This window comes from Chiroxiphia lanceolata, chromosome 21 (assembly GCF_009829145.1).
Source record: "Chiroxiphia lanceolata isolate bChiLan1 chromosome 21, bChiLan1.pri, whole genome shotgun sequence".
Taxonomy (NCBI): domain Eukaryota; kingdom Metazoa; phylum Chordata; class Aves; order Passeriformes; family Pipridae; genus Chiroxiphia; species Chiroxiphia lanceolata.
The window spans coordinates 10,086,687-10,106,462 of NC_045657.1; the positions used below are offsets into that span (position 1 = coordinate 10,086,687).

General features: G+C 45.9%; 1 protein-coding gene across 2 annotated transcripts in view; it reads right to left on the minus strand.

Moving 5' to 3' along the window:
* Positions 1-19,776, minus strand: part of PNPLA7 (patatin like phospholipase domain containing 7) — a 132,452-nt gene that overhangs the window by 82,255 nt on the left and 30,421 nt on the right. For both annotated transcript variants that reach the window (XM_032708327.1, XM_032708326.1), the window contains exons 18-19: positions 13,754-13,885; positions 12,205-12,328 (exon numbers count right to left, since the gene is read on the minus strand). In XM_032708327.1, the coding sequence (XP_032564218.1) occupies positions 12,205-12,328; positions 13,754-13,885 (256 nt within the window). The remainder of the gene's footprint in view (positions 1-12,204; positions 12,329-13,753; positions 13,886-19,776) is intronic.

A 19,776-nucleotide genomic window follows, 5' to 3' on the forward strand; every position in this document is an offset into this window, starting at 1 on the left:
TCAGGTGCCAGGGATGTTTTGTTATGTCATCACATTTTAAACTAATTATATAGAAGAGGAAAAAAAAAAATATCATCTTTGTACAGATATTTATGGAGAAACAAACCCCCTTCAGGTTCCCCAAAGGGTTGTATAAGATCTTCTGTTTCATCTCTCTCCCTTATTACCAGCTTTTTATCACAGGTTTTTGGCTCTGTAATTTACCTTCCTGCTCCTGAAAGCAGGTTAAGAGTTTCAGCTGTTAAAATAAAACCTTTCCTCCCAGCCAGGCACCACCTGACTGAGTTTAATTTGCACCAAGAGGAAAAACACTCAAAGTGTCCGACATCCTTTGCCACAATTTCTGTGATATATGAGTGCATAAAATTAACTGTGCTCCAAGGGGCTCCCAGGCCTTTCAGAAAAGATGAAATTTGTAAATTTGGAGAAGAGGGAATTAAAGTTTAACCTTAAACACAGCCTCAGGGAAAGGTTTTTTATCCTCCAAACTGTAACTTTGTCTTTTCGACAGAGCAGAGGCCACACAAAGACCTTTTCCAAACCTCCTTCCCATGGAGTCACTCAAATCTCCAGAGCAAGTGGCATTTGCTGCAGCACCAGTGCTCTGGACCCCTGCAATTCCTGGGAATTTGCTGAATGCAATTCCCAAGTAATTACAGAGAGTGATCTTGTGCTATTCTTACATAGAGGTACTATGTATGTCTTTGATATTTTCATTTAAATACACCCCAATATTCCAGTATGGAAAATATCTGGGTCCCAGGCACTGTACACTAAGAAATTCAAACTCTGTTTTCCTCTGTATTGTTATTACCTCAGTTCCCAATCTCTGAATTTATTAATTATCCCAATTATCTATTTAATAATTATCCCAGAGAGGTTGTGGCTCCCTGCAAGTGTCCATGGCCAGGCTGGATGGGGCTTGGAGCAACCTGGGCTAGTGGAAGGTGTCCCTGCCCATGGCAGGGGGGTGGAATGGGATGAGCTTTAAGGTCCCTTCCAACCCAAACCATTCCAGGACTCCATGATTAATAAAATACTTCCTCTTCACTGGAAATCCAAGGGCTCTCATGTGCCATGTGGACCATCTGTAGGATTATTCTCAACCTTCACTACATTCTCCCCTCTTCACACCCTGTGGTTTAGAGCCTTCTTTGCACTAGTTTTACATTTCCGGCACATGGGAATCTGCCAAATCCAATTGGTCTTTGACTATTTTCACCTTTTTTGGAGATCAAAACCATTTTAACATTGACTCATAGTTCTCCCTCTGAAAATTATACTTTTCTACCTTGTATTTATTCTTAATATCCCATATGAGATCTCAACTATTCAGAGAATTTTATTTTTGCTTAGGGAAAAAAAATAAGTTTCATGCAATAGGACTATTTAAAATCATTTCAGTCTTAAGCCACATTCAAATCCTTGGGCTCCTCTGCCCAGTGAACCTTTTGAGCAAGTTTTCTTGTTTTTCCAGGTTTGTAAATAGTACAATACTCAGAGATCTGGCTTGAACTTTAATAGGAATAAAATCCATTTGTGATCAGAAGATCAACCCCATAAAATTATTTCCTTGGCCATAAAAAGAGCAATTTAACATTCTGCTCACCCACCACAGCTGCAGCAAACACCACAAAACCACCTCCACAACAACATTAATAAACAAATGTCTCAAGAAACAGCATTATTATCTTCCAGATCTTATTTAACCTGACTGGGGAGAGCATTTATTTATATATTTGGTTTCATAATCACCCAAGGCTCTCTTCTGAGCTCCTTCCCAGACTACCATTAGCATCACTCATCCCTGCCAGCCTGAACACAGCCACAACATTTGCTCCAGTGCAAAGAAGAGCCAGGGACTCTCTCCCACTTCTTCTCAAACTCCAGCCAACAGGATCATTTTTGCTCCAGGCAGTTGTACCTCTCTGCTCTTCTCATTTAACATCCATTCCCCCTCCTTAGTTACAAGCCTTAAACACGTTCTACCTCACTGCCCATTTCTGGGCTTCTGTTCCCCTTGTTCCTGCTCTCTCCCTCACAATCCTCCAGTTCTCCTGGAGCTCACTGAGTGCTGAGCCCACCACCCCTCCTGCTGCTCTCCCTCTGCCACCTTGTTATCTGGTGCTGTTTGGCTTTGTCTCGTGTCATAAAACGCAGCAAATCCACATTTCAGTGCTGTTTCCACCTGGAAATCCCTCTCCCTGAAATCCTGCTGTGCTTTATTTCAGCAGCCCTACAAAAATGCTCCATGTTCCACTCACTGCTCCGGCATCTCCAAGGTTGACCCTTTGGCTCCACGTTCCCAGAAGCAGCAGGACCCCTCTCTACCTCCATCCCACCCTCAGGAATCTGTCATCCATCACTGCCCTTGCTTCCATTCCCTCCAATTCGAGGGAATTGCATAGGAGGCAATGTCTCAAATGCTGGAATCATTGGAGTCAGGGAGCCCAGAACAATTCTGAGTGTTAAATATTTGTGGTTCTCATAACTGATCACAGTATGGCCATCAGTGATGGGTCCTCCTGTTGATCCTAACACTTAGAAAACAAACAAAACCACCCCAGTCCCCCCCAGAAAACCTCCATAAATAGCCCTCTGCTGTTTGCACTGTTTCAATTAATTCTGACAGGTTGGGGTTTTGAGCAACCTGGCCCAGTGGAAGGTGTCCCTGCCCATGGCAGGGGGTGGCACTGGATGATCTTTAAGGTCCCTTCCAACCCAAACCAGTCTGTGATTCCATGATTCTCACACCTTCTCCTAGTTCAGTATTAAATAGTGACAAAACCAGGTTTGCTGCCTCCATCCTGTACAAGGCACATGATTCACAATCCTGGCTTACAAGTTCTTTCCAAGGAAAAAGTGTTACTGTAGATCTTCTAAAGGGAGGGGAAAAGCAATTTATATTCTCACGACCTCCTTTGACTCCATTTCCAACACTCACTCCTGACAGTTCTTACAGCTTTCCAAGTTATAGTTGGAAAGTACAAACTACCAAGTGGTATATTCTGCGAGTTGGACTAATTACTCAAAATTCCTTTCTGAGCTACATTCAACAAACACTTTGAAAATTTGCTTTTGTGGGCACAGCCTCAGTGAGATGGGCACAGCTCTTCTCCTGCTCAGCCTCCAGCACCCCCGAGACCTTCTGGAGGACTCAGCCAGATCTGCTGGCAAGAAAATGTTGCTTCTTGGTGCAAATTCAGCCTCACTTTAACAAACTGTTGGGTGAATTTTTTAACGGGAAAATGCAAATTATTTCCAAATAGTTTTCTGTGCAGATTATCCCTTTGCAAATGAGTTTTCAGTCGTGTCCAGTGCACAGGGAGACACGTCCAGTCTGGATGAGCAGCACAAGACAACAGGGCCATTTTTGCAGTCACAGGTCTGCTCTCCCTGACCTCAGCCAGGGGTACATTTACACCAGGGGCTCTTCCTGTGCATCCCCATCCATTCTGCAATACACTGCCTTCAGCCTCTCTTCATTATGGCTTCTATTCCAACCAGGGATCTGTCATCCTATCACACATCATATTTCCTCCTCTCATATCAATTTTTCCTTGCTGCCAGCTCACAAAAAGCAGCAATTTTTCCTCACCAAGGTAACCCTCATTTTGGCCCTTGTGCTGACACCAGTGAAAGCATCACACAAGTGAAAGCATCAGTGACAAGGCAACCCTGGAAGCAGGTAGAACCCTAAGGATTATTAAATTATTTAGCTTAAACTCTTCACTTTCCAAACCCTCCCTCATGACAGCCACAGTCACTGCCTGGTAATTATCCTGACACTTCAGCACCAGCTCAGCTCCCAGCAGCAGCATCTGTGGAGGGGGCATGGGCTGTCCTGTGCAGGGGCAGCATTTGGGGCAGACCCTCCCCAGCAGGACTGGGTGTCCCTGGGGGTGCACAGACCTCTGAAAAGACAATGGGCTCAGAGGCCCATCTTCCAAAGCTGCCTCCTCACACAACATCCACCCTGGAAGGACCAGCACAGTGGGACACACAGGGGTGCACCAGTGGAGGGATAAGAAGAAGAAATATGAACACTGACACCTGCTGATGGTTCAGGAGGCTCAAGAGAAGGGGTGGGTGCCATGTCAGCTGCACAGGTAACACACCTGTACCTCAAGGGCCAATGCCTGCCCTGGAGGAGCACAAAACAGCCACACATTTTCACAGCAGAGTGTTTGCCAGACAAGGGCAGAAGCTGCTGCTGCAACTGAAGACAGTGATGTAACATCATCAATGTTACAGGAAGGGCAACCAAACACTACGTGAAACATTGTTTTCTCCAGGTTTAAACAAGCTGCTCTCGGACCCCCCTTCAGCCCCTTTGCACCCTGAGCTGCACAGGATGCCCCTCTCATTGGCCACGAGGAAGGACCCGAAACACAGACCTGTTTGTATCAGAAAAGGACAAAGGAGGAGACACTGCTGGAAGCAATGAATGAGTGGGAAGAACAACCAGACAAGCTGCAAATCGATGCTATTTGTGGGAGCAGTGCCAGCAGATGAACTCAGTACACCATGTACTCTTCAAAGTTGTTCTAACAACCACCTCCTGCAATCCTTCCTGTGCCAAGTTAACCCTGTGACTGAGGACATCCAGCCCTTCTGCTGTGTGCAAAGCAGAATCCAAACCTCCCTCTCGTTTTTTTATAGATGCATATATTAAAAAAACCCATGAAAGACTTACAGACACACACTCGCACGTGTAAGTCGTACTTTGTGTATCTATATGTGGTTATGTGCAAGTGTTATCTAAAATATATGTAAAATTAAATAAGGCTGAGCTTGCTACCCTTTGTAATTAAGGCAGATGGAGTCCTACTACAGGTACTCCCAAAAGGACTGAGCCTGCACTTTGTAGCAGTGCAGTGACAGTCCTGTTGCAGCAGTGAACGTCATTAAGGGACAGAGAAGAAAGATTAAAGCAAGGAAGGGAACTGATAACAGTCTGACCTCCTGGATTTAAATTTCACTCCTTATATTTCTATATGGCTGTAGAAAAGAGGGAAGTTTCATGCATGTTTTGCTCCTCTAATCCAGCATTAGAGTCAAAACACCACCAAAAGCCATATCAAAAGTCACCCGAGGTGCACACACAGAACACCCACCAAAGCCATCACGTTTATCCATGTGGTTTGAAAAGGATCTGGAAGTGCAGTGCCATGGACAGGCAGGCACAGCCTGCTCCTCTTAGGGGGAATTACACCTGAATTTCCACAATGCAAGAAGAAGAAATACATCCAAGAAGACATGGCACAATGACCTGCTGGAATACTTTCCAAGAAGAGATCGATCTGATTGCTTGTGACTCAGCTGCACACAAGAACAACAAACCTGGATGGAATTTTATCAAGATCCTTCCCCACCCTCCACTGCTGACTCTTCCCCCAGAAACTCTTCCTGTTGCCTCCACTGGACTCTGCTCCCACCACTCACAGAATCATTAAGAGGAAAAGACCTCTGAGATCATCGAGTCCCCCCTGTGCCCATCCCCACCTTGTCCCCCAGCCCAGAGCACTGAGTGCCACGGCCAGGCCTTCCTTGGACACCTCCAGGGATGGGGACTCCACCACCTCCCTGGGCAGCCCCTTCCAATGTTAAACAACCCTTTCCATGAAGAAATTCCTCCTGCTGTCCAACCTGACCCTCCCCTGGTGCAACTTGAGGCCGTTTCCTCCCCTCCTGTCCCTTGTTCCTTGGGAGCAGAGCCCAATCCCTCCCCCCATTCCCCCCTCCTGTCAGGGAGTTGCAGAGAGTGAGAAGGTCCCCCCGAGCCTCCTTTTCTCCAGGCTGAGCCCCCCCAGCTCCCTCAGCTGCTCCTGCTGCTCCAGAGCCTTTCCCAGCTCCATTCCCTTCTCTGGACTCACTGCACTCCAGGCATTCTGATGAGGATGACAAGCATCACACTTCTCCCTCTCCCTCTCTCTGGCTTTTATTTATTAATTAAAAAAAAAAAAAAAAAGGAATAGTTACTACCAGGGGAAAAAAAATTCTCTTTTGCTGTCAACTGCCCTGTGCCTTTACCAAGGTCAAAGGAGAAGCACTATTAACCCTTGCTGTTCCCCAGCCAGCCTAGTTCCATGCAGCATTCCTCAAAATGAGAGGGAGAAAGGAGCAGGAGGCAAGGAAAGTAAAAAACTGTCCCTGTGGGGGATCAGGTGTATCAAGAATTAGTTGCTATCTGGGCTCCAGCACATATTATCACAAGGGAGTTCAGCTGGAAGCAGGAGGGAGGTACAAAATATCTTAAAGGAATGATAGTCTAATGCATAAAATCACCTGTCTGAAACCCAACAGGTCACAGTTTCTATCACTATCTGTCATCAAAGTTCCTAATACTCTCTACAAAGAAGGTGGCCAAGGAGATAAAGCACTCTGCAGTGTTGTCTGAGGCAGCTACAAAGCCAAATGACTTACCCACACAACATGAACCCCAGATAATTTAATGCCAGATCCTGTCAAAGCTGTGCTGTGGTTTTCCCAGCCAGAGATGAGAACACTGAAATGTACCACAACAATTTGGAGTTATGAGCAGTCTCCTGCTTTCATCAGCTGTTTAGAACTTGAGGCAAATAAAGATAAAAGAGAAATTATTGTGGATAAAAGAATAAATTATTGTAAAAAATCTGAAAAATAGATAGAACTCAGTGACTTCACTCAGTGAAGATGCCTGTAGGAAACCAAGGTCCATTTAGATGGCTCAGCTCAGAGATTTAAATTCAGCCAAAAACACTCTCACAATGGGTTTGGAAATCAGGACACTGAGCTTCTCATCTCAGTCTTACACTAATTCAGCTGTGGAAATGTGAACTCCTTCCTCTGGGCTTCCCCTGCCTCCCTTTGGGGCTGGTAAATACTGGGGGGTTGCTGTTTGTGGTTTGGGTTGGGTTTTGGTTGATCAGGAGTTTCACTGGATGGTTTGGATTTTTTTAGCTTCGTTTTTGTTGGTTGTTTTAACTGCAGTTTCACACCTGAGATACTGCTAGGAAAATAATTTTTAGTAATTTATTACCAAGATAGAAGGTGAAAGATGAAAAGAAACCCTCCCCCTCCTGGGCCATGTCTTCCAGCTCTGTTCCTGAACCTCATCCGCCTCCAATTCCCAGAGTTCTGGGCTGTGCACAGTGAGCCTGAGGTGACACCAACCTGAATTCACCTGAAATAGTTTTGCAATAACTTACAGCTTCAGCAAATGAAGTAGACATGGCTTGACTAAGTTACAAAAATGCAAGTAATTGGCAAAAAAAAGATCAAAAAAGGCAAAGCAAAGCAGCCTTAATGTGGAGGGTGCAGTGACATTCAGCTTTGGGGCTGCCTGATAACATTAATACTGATAAAGAACAAAAGCCTGACAAGTGTAATCCTGATACTTTCCTTTGTGTGATTCCTTTGAGGATTACTCAGCAATTAAAGATTTCTAACAGTCTTACATTTCAAAAGGACAGTGTTCCAATCCCCTAAGGAAATCATCACAAGCCATTTACAGATTCTTCTTGGGTTTCAACTTTTTAGAGAGAAAAAAAAGCTGTGGACATTTAGCTGTCTTAATTGGATGAACAGCTTAACATCTGAAAACATTTTAAATATCTGTTATTTCTAGAATGTTAAGCATGATTTCCTCTCCAGCAGGACCAGTGTGAGCTGCACTGGCAGCTGAGGGCTCCTTTTCTGCCATTTATCACTCATGCTGCCCTGTGCGAGAAGAAAGTGTCAGTGAACAAAGGCCTTTCTGCACTGATTTTGCTACTTCATTAACCAAAAGTGGCTGGGTGTAGTTCTACTAATAAAAGGGACATTCTGGTTATTAAAGAGAAACAGAAAATATCTTGATTTAATCAAAACATCACTGCAATTTCCCCCCTCAGTAGGTATTTTTGAAAGCTGACTGGTTTCTGGTCAGCCACTGCAGACAGGGGGGTGGTTACCAGTAAGCCCAGCTCTACATCACCCAAAAGCCCAGTTTGGAAAATCCTGTGAGTTAACAGCTCTTGTTGAGGCCCCTGAGAAGTGCCTGGCATTCAGTCACCCCACCAACACCACAGCCAGTTCTCAGAACTCAGTTTAGACAAAGTGCTGACTTGCATAAAAAGCTCATTGCACAGAAAGTTCCATCACCTGCAGGTATTTGAAAGGTGAAGTGTACAAATAACTTTAATTCAGCAGGAGATTATTATGGCTCTGTTGGGTTTGCTCCCTTCTCCTCACCCACAACTGTCCTTCCAACAATGCTAAAAGCAAAAAAACACCCACCTCAACAGAGGCTTGGAGTTGTGACCCTGTGTTGTAACAACCTACAAACCACTGAATAACTGCCCAGCAGTGCCAGGGGCAACACTGAATGTCAGAGCCTGGGCCTGTTCACCTGCTATCAACAGGAACAAAAAAAATAAGTGAGTGAAAAGGAATCCTCCTTCTCAGACAACAAATGAGATCAAGAGAACAAGAGTAAAAAATACAATTTCCAGCAGTTAACTGAGATCAGAAATAGAGCAGCAACATCAAGAAAAGAAAGGAGAGACTAAGAGAAGCATTTTAAACAAGTAACTTAGTGAAGAGAAGCCCTTTCACTTTATCAACACACAGTGGGCTTCTCTGACCTCCTCTGGGGTCACCTGGGCATGGCAGAAGTGACACTAGAAGAGTGACCCTTCAGCTCCCAGAATGTTTTCATAAAATTCACATTTCCACATTTTTCCACAAGTGCCTCTGTAGCAACGACACCACCGAACCAAAAGATTCCCCCAAAAGGGAATCTTTCTCTAGAAAGCAGGACTTCTGTCAACTGCATTTAAGCAGGGAGGGAATTGTTCAACAGATTCGTCACTGTCATTTAAAAATTACTTGGAAGTTTTTCAAACAAGTTTTTGCTGGACTGGACCAGACACAGTGACTGGAGTCAACCATGAACAGGGCCATTTGTCCAAAAAGGCTCCCAGGGAGTCAGGATCCTCTTCCCCTGCCATAACTGTTCTCATCCTCGTCAGCTCTCCAAGGAACTACACAGGGAATGCAAACTTCAGTTTCTAGTCTGTTCTTCTCCCCCTGAATCAATAGACCTCAGGAACAGATGCCATTGAGTCAGTACAAGGAACAAAACCAGTCGAGCCCCAGGTTTAGCCCTGGGAGTGCAGGCACAGGCTGGAAAATTACCAGCTCGTCTGAAACCCTTCCTCTCAGGGTTTTTCTTCCAAAAGAAATGGCAGAGCCTCGTCTCTTGTGCAAATGACATGTGGCATTTTAAACGTTCTGACATAAAGGCAGGAAACAAAAATACAAAACATATAAAATCGACTACAAGACTCTTGTATGTTGTGAGTGCCCACAATTAGGGATGACATGGGAAGGTCTTGCAGGGGTTCAGGGAGGAAAAAGCCACCAGTTGACCAAAGTACCAATTACCAACACCAACTGCTGATTTCATTCCCTGCAAGCACCTGGAACCCTCCAATTATGTTAATCTCAGGGAAAAAAAAAAAAAACAAACCCAAACCAGCCCTGCAGCAGGTTTTTAAAGGTTTATAGCAGATTCTGCAGAAGGGGGTGAACAAATCTTTTTAAAATGAAAAATATCATTTTCCTAATGCCCTCTGCAAAGGATGGCTGCATTAATCCTGGCAGTCTCCACACGTCCTCCCCCATGTTTTCCAAAGGCAGGCAGAGCACTGAGACTCGTCCAACAAATGGCACCATGAGTCAGTGGGGCTGGAGCTGTGGGTAGGAAGGAGATGACGCCGTCATGGAGGCACAAAAGTCTTCAATATGATTCATGTCACAACATGGATTCAAACAAGTGACTTATGGTTTAGACACAAACTAAAGGGGTATTTCTGTGTCCATGCCGAGGGACTTGCCAGCAAACATGGCACGTTCCAACAGCAAACACACCCCAGTCCAGCCACCAAATCCACCTCCTCCTTCCTCAGCAGATAAACACTTGGGCCAGCATGGAATGTTACACCAAATCCAGCAGCAGTCCTTGTACAGGGAGGTAAAGTTTAGACCACATCATGGAATCACAGACTGCTTTGGGTTGAAACAGACCTTAAAGCTCATCTTGTTCCACCCCCTGCCATGGGCAGGGACACCTTCCACTAGCCCAGGTTGCTGCAACCTGGCCTTGGACACTTCCAGGGATGGGGCAGCCACAGCTTCTCTGGGCAACCTGTGCCAAGGGCTCCCCCCTCTAAACACCATATGCTCCCACTGTCACTCAAAACTACTTTCAGAAAGTAGAACAGCTCTGTTTTTAACCTGGAGCTCTGCAAAACTCCAGGAGCTTGACAGTGAAGCTGCAGATCACCACAGGCGAAGGAAAAGCAGGGGAAGGAGCAGGAGAATGCCTGTATGTGTCAAACCTGCCAAACCCCTGTTCCCACACTAAAAGGCCTCATACCAGTATGATTAGTCACAAAAGATCACAGCTTTTGTTCCTGTCACACCATGTCATTTTACCTTTAATGAGATATCCCAAAAAAAAGAAAAATCAAATAAAATTTGTGAGTGTTCCTAGAATGTTCCAGAATGGACCTGCTCCTCCAAACATGATCCCAAGCCAACCTAACCCCTCAGCCAGAGCAGCACTGAGCTTGGGAAGAGATCCTTAAATACTGTCCACATAGAACTCAACAAATATTTTGCAACCACCAGCCCAACCCTCCCCTGTGTTCTTCTGGGACCATCACTAGAACTGCCTCATGTTCTCTCAACAGTCCCTTCCCAATGACAGGTAATTTATTTTAAGTTATTACACAGGTGAAAACAAGCTGTGAACACACAGTGAACAGGCACAGAAACTTCACCCTCCTCACAATAAAACCTTTTACTTGTCTCGAGATAAACAAGTCAGATATTAGGTCAGTTCCCAGTCTCTCAGTACCCCAGACCTTTGTCACAAACATTTTCTGTCACAGGCACTGTTCTGGGACCCACCTGCCATCAGAGACAAGCAGGTGTCCCCTGCTGATGGTGTTTTCCTGCCACAGAGAGAGTCCTATATCACAGACACAGCCCATGAGCAGGGAAAGAGGGAAGGAGAACCTCTTACACCAGAGGGAAACACTCAACTGCCGGATGCTGCCACTTTCAAAACAATCTCCTTCTGCAATCAGCACAGTCCTGGATCAGCTCTCTGAAGTGAAACAGCCTTGGATTCCTCCTTCCCCTTCGTTTCTACAGAAAAGAATTTCTTCCCATAGAACTAATCCCAATTCTTGTGTTTTCTGGCTTCAGAGCTATGCTAATTCTGGCTATAAACAGATACACATTTAGAATTTAGTTTTCAGCTCAAAACGCAAAAGAGGGCCTGAACAACAATCCCAGAACTTCAGAAACCTTCTAATTTTAAATATAACAATCAAACAAGGCGCACATATTTGTGATGTCAGACTCCTATTTCTGTTGTTAACTAGGTCTGAGAAACAAAAAAATGAACATACAGAAATTCAACGTGGATAAATACCACAATTTTGAAATCAACAGTTGCTTTAATAACTATAACAATTACACACTCCCTGAAAAACCCGACTAAGCTTTGAAGCCAGCTCTGCCAACTCTGAGGAGGTTGGATTAGACACTTCCAGGGGGGCTCAGCCAGACTGAATCTTCCTGTGGCACTACATTTATCCAAATCCCCATTTAGAGCACATTCCTGCAATTCTCCCTGACCTGTTCTCATGAGCTGCACACCTTTCACTGGGAAAGAAAATAACCCATAGAACAGAAGAGCCTTGGGCAGGGCCCTGGGGTCTATGGGGCTTATAGGTTGTATGAGGCCTTTGAAGCCTATGGGGTATATGGGACCTATGGTGCCTACAGAGCCTTTGAAGCCTATGGGGAATATGTGGTCAACCTGGACTACAGGGCCTCTGGGGCTTATGAGGCCTGTGAGGCCTTTGGGGCTCGTGTGGCTTATAGGGCCTATGGGACATATAGGGCATATGTGGCCTATGGGGCCCATGTGGCCGACTGGTTTGGTTTTGACCTTTTTTTGTTTCCTCTTTCTTTTCAGACCAAGTCCAATATCTCCATTCATTAATTACTACACAAAGTTTCCAGGTAGAAGGGATTTTCCACGTTTTGAACTTGTGCAAGCCCTCAATAAGATGAACAACTGATTGGAGCACGACTGTGTTTGTTCAGCGTGGAATCAATCCCAATTTCTCAGCTGAGCAGTTCGGTTGTGACCCTCCCTCTTACCACTCCAATCAAGTCCCCTCGGCCGTATTCCCCAGTCAGGTGCTTTTTCCCATCTTCCATCCGGATGACGGAGCGAAGGCGCCCGTTCAACACGATGTACGTGCAGTCAGACTTGTCCCCCTGCCTGCAGAAAGGATCAATAACCAGGATTAGCGAAGTATCTCTGCTCAGCAAATGCATCTTGAGCCTCTGAATAGGTTGATTTTCCCTCCCTGGCTTAGAGGACACGGGAAAGGGTTTAACTGAGACTTAATAAGCAAACAAGAAACGGAACAGGCACCTGTTAAAAGGTGACCTGGAAATATGTTTAATGTTTAAATGTGCAGGCTGTGCACAACTGCTTGAGGACAAGACAAAGGAGAATGGCTTTAAACTCAAACAGAGTAATTTAGATTGGATATTAGGAATAAATTCTTCCCTGTGAGGGTGGGGAGGCCCTGGCACAGGTTGCCCAGAGAAGCTGTGGCTGCCCCATCCCTGGAAGTGTCCAAGGCCAGGTTGGACGGGGCTTGGAGCAACCTGGGCTAGTGGAAGGTGTCAGGGGGGTTGGATCCAGACAATCCTTAAGGTCCCTTCCACCCCAAACCATTCTGTGAGTCCATGATAGGTCTGGATGTGGATGTCCAGGATGCACAGGGCCTCCAGGGGAGACAACATTGCTGGGTACACAGCAGCTTGTTCCCACTGCAAGGCCAACGTGGAAGTGCAGAGAAATTGTGAAGTCAAAGAGCAAACTCCCAAGTGGCTCCAGATTTGGGTTCCTTTTGGTCTACACACCTCAGCCTAGCAGGAAGCTTTTGCTATATTGAGTTGGCATGATTAGGAGTTGTGTCTGGAATGCTGATTCTTCTGGTGGTGGAGATAAAACTAATGAAGGCATTCCGAAAGGTTTTAACAAGATATTGACAGCTATGAATGCTCTGATGCACAGAGTAATCCAAAACTTCCATTAGCTTTGCTGCTGCAGGTATAATAATAAAAACTACAATTACAATTACACAGATCAAGGCCTAAATTGGACTGTTATTCTCCCACCACTGCAGCAACCATGTAACAGCTCAATTGCATCCTAGTACAGATCCATAAAACTACATTTTTCCCAAGGTAACTTTTGCTCCTTAAACACAAATTTCCTGTTTTCAATTTACTACAGAATAAGCCTAACTGAATTACCTTTGAGTTTTGCTGTTTATTTTAGAAAGGTTGAAAAACTCCTTGTGCAATAGATGTTCATGCTCTTAACAATGCAGAAACCACCATCAGAACATACAACTGTCTGTGTCTTAATCAGTTATGTCACTTTAAAATCTTGCCACAACAACAGAAAGGATGAGGAATAGTATGAAATAATTTAGTAACACCTGGAGACAAGAGACTGAAGCAATGCTGAAGGTACTGCAGAAAGAAAATTATCTTAAAATAGGCAGATAAAACCTGATGGAATGGTTGATAAATGCAGTGCAATGGGTTTCTCATTCTAGACATCACCAAGGGAGCACAGCTCATTAACTAGGAAAACTTCAAACACACAATTTAGTCCCCATCTCACCTGTAAACAGCTCGTCCAGCCTCCACCTCCATCCAGTCCAGGGCAAAGTCAATTTGCCTGACAAAGGGGGACATTCTCTTCACAACAGTGTGGGCCACCCCAAGGACCACACTGGGCTGCTCCCGCATGATCCTGGAGGGAAAAGGAAAGGGTTATTCCAGTGCTTCCCCAAAACAGGAACAGGTGCACACAGGTACAACACCCCAGTGCAGCAGAAATTCCAAAATTACTACACACCCATAGGCACACTCCACTGCTGCCATCACAGCAGTGATTCTTTGACAAAGGATGGGCTGGTCAGCCTGCCAAGCCAGCCCAAACTAAATGTCTCTAAGAGTTGGGAAGATGCTGGCCAGTCCTGTTGGCCAGCCCAATTCCCTTCTCCAAGGGCAGTGGGATGGATGGAGCCATGTGAGCTCTTGCTATGAGCCACCCTCCTCACCTCCCCATCACCCAGGTCTCTCATGGCTCAGGGAAATGTTCATACTGTCCCCAGGATGATCCTCCCTGCCCTTCTGCACCTCTCAGTCTCTCACATGTGCTCACAGCTTCCCCCCAATATCAGATCAGAATCTCTTTATATGTCAAGTCTGATGCTCTTAAAAATAAAAGACCTGCTCTGAATTTCAAATGTTCCCTTTTCCCTGTTGCAAAGACCTCAAAGAACTGAAACACCTTCTAATAAAGCTCCTGATCTTCACACTGAATCTTTTGAGTCATGCTTAAAAGTCTCTAGTAATAAAGATATCATGTAATTCAATACTTTCCTCAAACTGAAAAACTTCGAGAAGGTTCTGCCACGATAAGTGCAAACTTCACAGTGACTGTGAGGCCCTGGGGAAATCACTCTCACAGACACCTGGGAACTGCTCAGGAATGTCTTATTTCTCCTTCTTTTTAGACTAAAGATCACTGCATCCTGTCACTGTGTGAGAGAGCACTGCAATTCTTCCTGAATCATTCCACAGGACCTCACACAGGTCAGGGTGTTCTACCTGTTCAGGGCAACTTATCTTTCCTGTTCCTGCACAGCATCAAGAGCAGTTGATAACAGATCACTAAAAAACAGCTATTCCACAAGAGATAGGATGATTCACAGAGAAGGAGGTGTGTGTCTGCACCAATTGCACACAGAGAGATGAGGGAGCTCTGTGAAACCCCTCATGGACAGAAACAAAGAGGAAAAAATGATAAAGCACAGAATGGCCTGGGTTGGAAGGGCCAAGGGCCAAAGATCGTCTCACTCCAGCCTCTGCCATGGACAGGGACACCTTCCACCAGCCCAGGTTGCTCCAAGCCCCGTCCAACCTGGCCTTGGACACTTCCAGGGATGGGGCAGCCACAGCTTCTCTGGGCACCCTGGGCCAGGGCCTCCCCACCCTCACAGGGAAGAATTTCTTCCCAACATCCCATCTAATCTGCCCTCTGGCAGTGGGAAGCCATTCCCCCTTGTCCTCTCCCTCCAGGCCACTGTAAATAGACTCTCTCCATCTTTCCTGTTGGCTCCTTCAGGCACTGGAAAGCCACAATTAGGTCACCCCGAAGCTTCTCTTCTCCAAGCTGATCACCTCCAGCTCTCTCAACCTTTCTTCCATCACTGTGATCATCCTGGTGCCTCCTCTGGACTCTCTCCAGCAGCTCCATGTCCTTGCTGTGCTGTTCCCCAGGGCTGGAGCAGGTCTGCAGGGGGGTCTCACCTGAGGGGCAGAGGGGCAGAATCCCCCCCTGCCCTGCTGCCCACGCTGGGGGATCAGCCCAGGGCACGGGGGGTTCTGGGCTGGGCCATGTCCAGCCTCTCCCCCACCAGCACCCCCAGGGCCTTCTCCCAGGGCTGCTCCATCTGCTCATCCCCAGCCTGGATTGATCCTGGGGCTGCCCTGACCCAGGGGCAGCAGCAGCACTTGGCCTTGTTGAACCTCATGAGGTTACTTGGCAAGTTTTCTGCATCAGTGCTCCTTTCCCAAGGAAGATGCCAGACTACCATAAGAAAATCTGCTGAGCAGACCCTGTTATGAGGGAGCTCTCACTGAGCACGAGTCATGCCAGCTTTGTATCTAACCTCACACCCTAAAAACACAGGAGGGGAGAAATGCATGGAAGGAACACTGCCAGTCTTTGCTCCCTGACTGGATTGCAGTTCCTTGTGGACCACTGGAACCTGGCAGGATCAGAGCAAGTCCGAGCAGAGCTCCCTAATCCAAGACTGTGATAGCAAAAGCAGACTCAGCAGCAGCTCTGCACTGCCTGGTTGTGGCACAGAGACTGCCCTATAGTTTCTAAAACATCAGGTGTCTCCTTCATTAGTCCCATTGCTGCAGCTGGCAGGGGCTGTGGGTCAGTGCAGCACACAGGGAGCTTTCATGGATACCTGCTCTCCTCCCCCTGGGCCTCCAATTACTGCTTTTCACAGTAATGAAGCTTGTAATTTCTTCAGCCAAAATCCCTGAAACTGAGGCAGAGATCCTCAGGCACAGATCCCTGCTCCAGATTGAGCTCATCACACTCGCATGTGCTACGAAGTAAATTAAACTGAACACCACCTCTTACATTTGGCACTCCTGAAAATCCAGCCAGCAAACAGCATTACCCAAAAGTAGGACAGCTTTTCTCTCCTGACCCTCTTCTCTTGCCCTGATTTTTCCATGCCTTCCAACCATCTCCTGCCCAAGATACCTACAGACACATGGAAAACACTCAGCCCTATTCCCCCTTTTCAGCTGGCTCAAAAGTTAAGTAAAGCCCCTAAAAACTCCAGAATGGTTTAGCTCATTGGTTTTACTCCACTTGCTTATTTAGCCCTCAGTCTCCTCCCACACAGGCTGTCTGCTGTCGTCAATAAAAGCCATTTACTCTTTCCCTCCCCCAGGATATGTATCTTAATACTTAATGCATTCAAGATGTAAACTACTAACAGGTTGCTTTTATTTCCACATGGAGCTCTCTGTTATCTCCCTCAGTACTCTACAAGAGAATTAGGACAGAAGGTAAAACCCACCCATATGCAAGAGAAGAGGAAAGCAGATTTTTTCCCTCATTATCAGCCAGGTTTTTTTCCTCTCACGTGGGCATTTGTGCTCTTCTGCTTGGCACATGCCTGGCAGTGAGAAAATTAAAATCCAGAGCTCTGTACTACAGCAACTTGTTTCTGAAGGGACCCTGAGGATTCTTTATTAGAAAGCTCACCGAATACAGCAATGAAAGGGCTAAACCAGTTTCTGGGGAAGCCTGGGACTTACACAGATATAATTGTGGATGTGGCTGCAAACTGATATTCAGCTTGGCTGGCAGGACCAAATAAAAATCAAAGCACTCCTGCTTCTCTGGCAAGTGCTCATGACTAGGCCTCCAACTCATGACGTGTACTGAGGCAGAGGGTGTGAGAGAGCCCCTGGTGACAACGTGATTGCCCCCCAGCCCCAGTGTGGGCACTGCCCAGAGAGCAGCAGTTCAGCCCAGCACTGCAGGGATGTGCTGTGCCATTAGCCTGTGTCACCCTGGATACACCAAACCATCAGCCTGTGCCACCCCACACTCACACTCTGCAGTACAGGCAGTTATTGAGTCGTGGCAGCACCACGGAAAAGTGCCCCCGAGTTCCAGTGGAAAGGATTTAATCTGTTATCCAACATCCACCCTGCAATTCTACACCCCGGGCTCCTTCCATTACTGAGCTCTTTGCCTAATGGCAACTATTGACCATGTGCTTTCTGCTTCACCCTGTCATTAATTATTGAGAAAAAACATGAAGTGTTCCAGCACAGTGAAAAAGGAAGAGAGGAGTATATGTAACAGGAAAGGAAAAATGGAATTTTGGGCAATAATGGAGATTCTTGTCAAACTTCTTATAATCTGTAACTTAAGATAAATATAAACAAATTAAAATGTTTATATTTTAATATAAAAGAAAGCCAAACATTGTGGGGCTATGAGCACAGAATTTGACATAAAAGTGGAAAATAAAACTTCTATCTAGTTTTAGCAGCAAGTGTTTCTTTCTCAGAGAGTTCAAACCAACCTGATGCTTTTCAAAGCCTTTCTCCAATGACACTTAAATATGGGCACAGGAGTTAGAAGTGCCATAAAGTCTGACGTTCAGGACAAATTGTGAAGATGAAACATTGGAATATCAAAGAGCTTGTAAAATGCAGAGAACGGGCAACAGACTCTAAAGGAGGGAAAAAAAAGATTTGGAAAGCTCCCAAAAATGATGAAGAGGTAATACACTGATGGGTTCTTAAGCACTGACTGGTAAGGGGTTAATGGAAGCAAAAAGATGGAATAAACAAGATATAACTCAGTTCTTGAGAGAGAAGAGAAAACTCAGGAAAATGAGCTTCAGCAACTGAGAGAAATAACCCAGCCCTGAATATCAAAACAAACAAAAGAAACAGAGGAAAAGGTGGAATCTGCCTGCTTGGCTGAGACAACATAATGAAATTTCAAGTCAGGAACAAGTAGGAAAACAACAGTAGCAAAAGACAGCCAGAAAAACCAGGCATTTAGAAGAATAGGCTGATATTGCATGGAATGGCACAAGTGGGAAGCATCCATCAGAAATTAGGCCACAGAGTAGACATCCACCCCACAGACTGGGAAAAACACAGCTCCAAGCACATGCTGAGCACAGCACGTTCATTCCACAGCATAACAGCCTCTTGCCTGAGGTGCGAAAACCAAAATCCCACAGCAAGATTCTGGGGTAGAGTTGATTAGGAATACAAACAAGCAGAATTATTTAAGAAGCAAGAAGTATGTAGGAATATACAACGTAACAGTGGCCTAGAAAAGACAACAACCCCAAAAAGTCCTACATAGGACTGATGGCACATTCCAGCAGAAGCTGAAAAAGAAGTTTAGAAAAGGAAATAGAGGTATTTGAGATAAACTGTGAGTGTGAAATAACAGTAACTCTAAACAACAGGAATGTGGAATAAATCAAGGGCATTAATCATTATTATTGACAACAAGGCTAACCACAGCCATCACATTGAGTTTTTAATTAAGAAATACCCATACCACCCTTTAAGCATTAAGTCCCAAGTCATGTGCTACTTCCAAGGTCCAGGAAGGAACCTGTCTTGCACTGGGGCATTACTGTTTGACCTATTCTATTAGTGAGCATTGAAAACCCACAATTACACCCAGACCAGTCACTCATATCACACCCAACAGCCTGGGCTGTGTTAGGGAATAGAACTGGGGAAGTTTTCCAGCAAAAAGAACTAATGAATCCAAGAGAAAGGGCCTGAGAAAGCAGCACTTAACCCAGCAAAGCCCAGGCTCTGGTCAGACTCTCTTATTTGGATTATGAAGTATGTGAATCTTGGGTCATAATTCCCACCCCAATGAGTTCAGTGCTCTAGAGACCTTGAACAAAGGAGATGTCACCACTTAATATTCCCATGTTCTCTTCTTGCCACCTGACAGATGGATAAACCCCTCCTGTAAGCTTTGGGATTGCTGTGGGATGTACTTCAGCACTACCCCACACAGACACCCACCACTCACGTTCAGATTCATAGAATCATCAAGGTTGGAAAAGACCTCCAAGATCATCCAGTCCAACATTTGACTGAATACCTCCATGCCCAGTAAACCATACCACAAAGTGCCACATGTACACATTTTTTGAACACTTCCAGGGATGGGGACTCCACCCCTGCCCTGGGCAGCCCATACCAGTGGGCCCAACCACCCTTTCAGTGAAGAAACTTTCCCTAATATCCAACCTAAACCTCCTCTGGCCATTTCCTCGCATCCTGTCCCTTGTTCCCTGGGAGCAGAGCCCAACCCCCTCGGCTCCCCTCTCCTGTCAGGGAGTTGCAGAGCCAGAAGGTCCCCCCTGAGCCTCCTTTGCTCCAGGCTGAGCCCCCCCAGCTCCCTCAGCTGCTCCTGCTGCTCCAGACCCTTCCCCAGCTCCGCTCCCTTCCCTGGACATGCTCCAGCCCCTCAATGTCTCTGCTGTCCTGAGGGGTCCAGAACTGCCCCCAGGACTTGAGGAGTGGCCTCACCAGTGCTCAGCA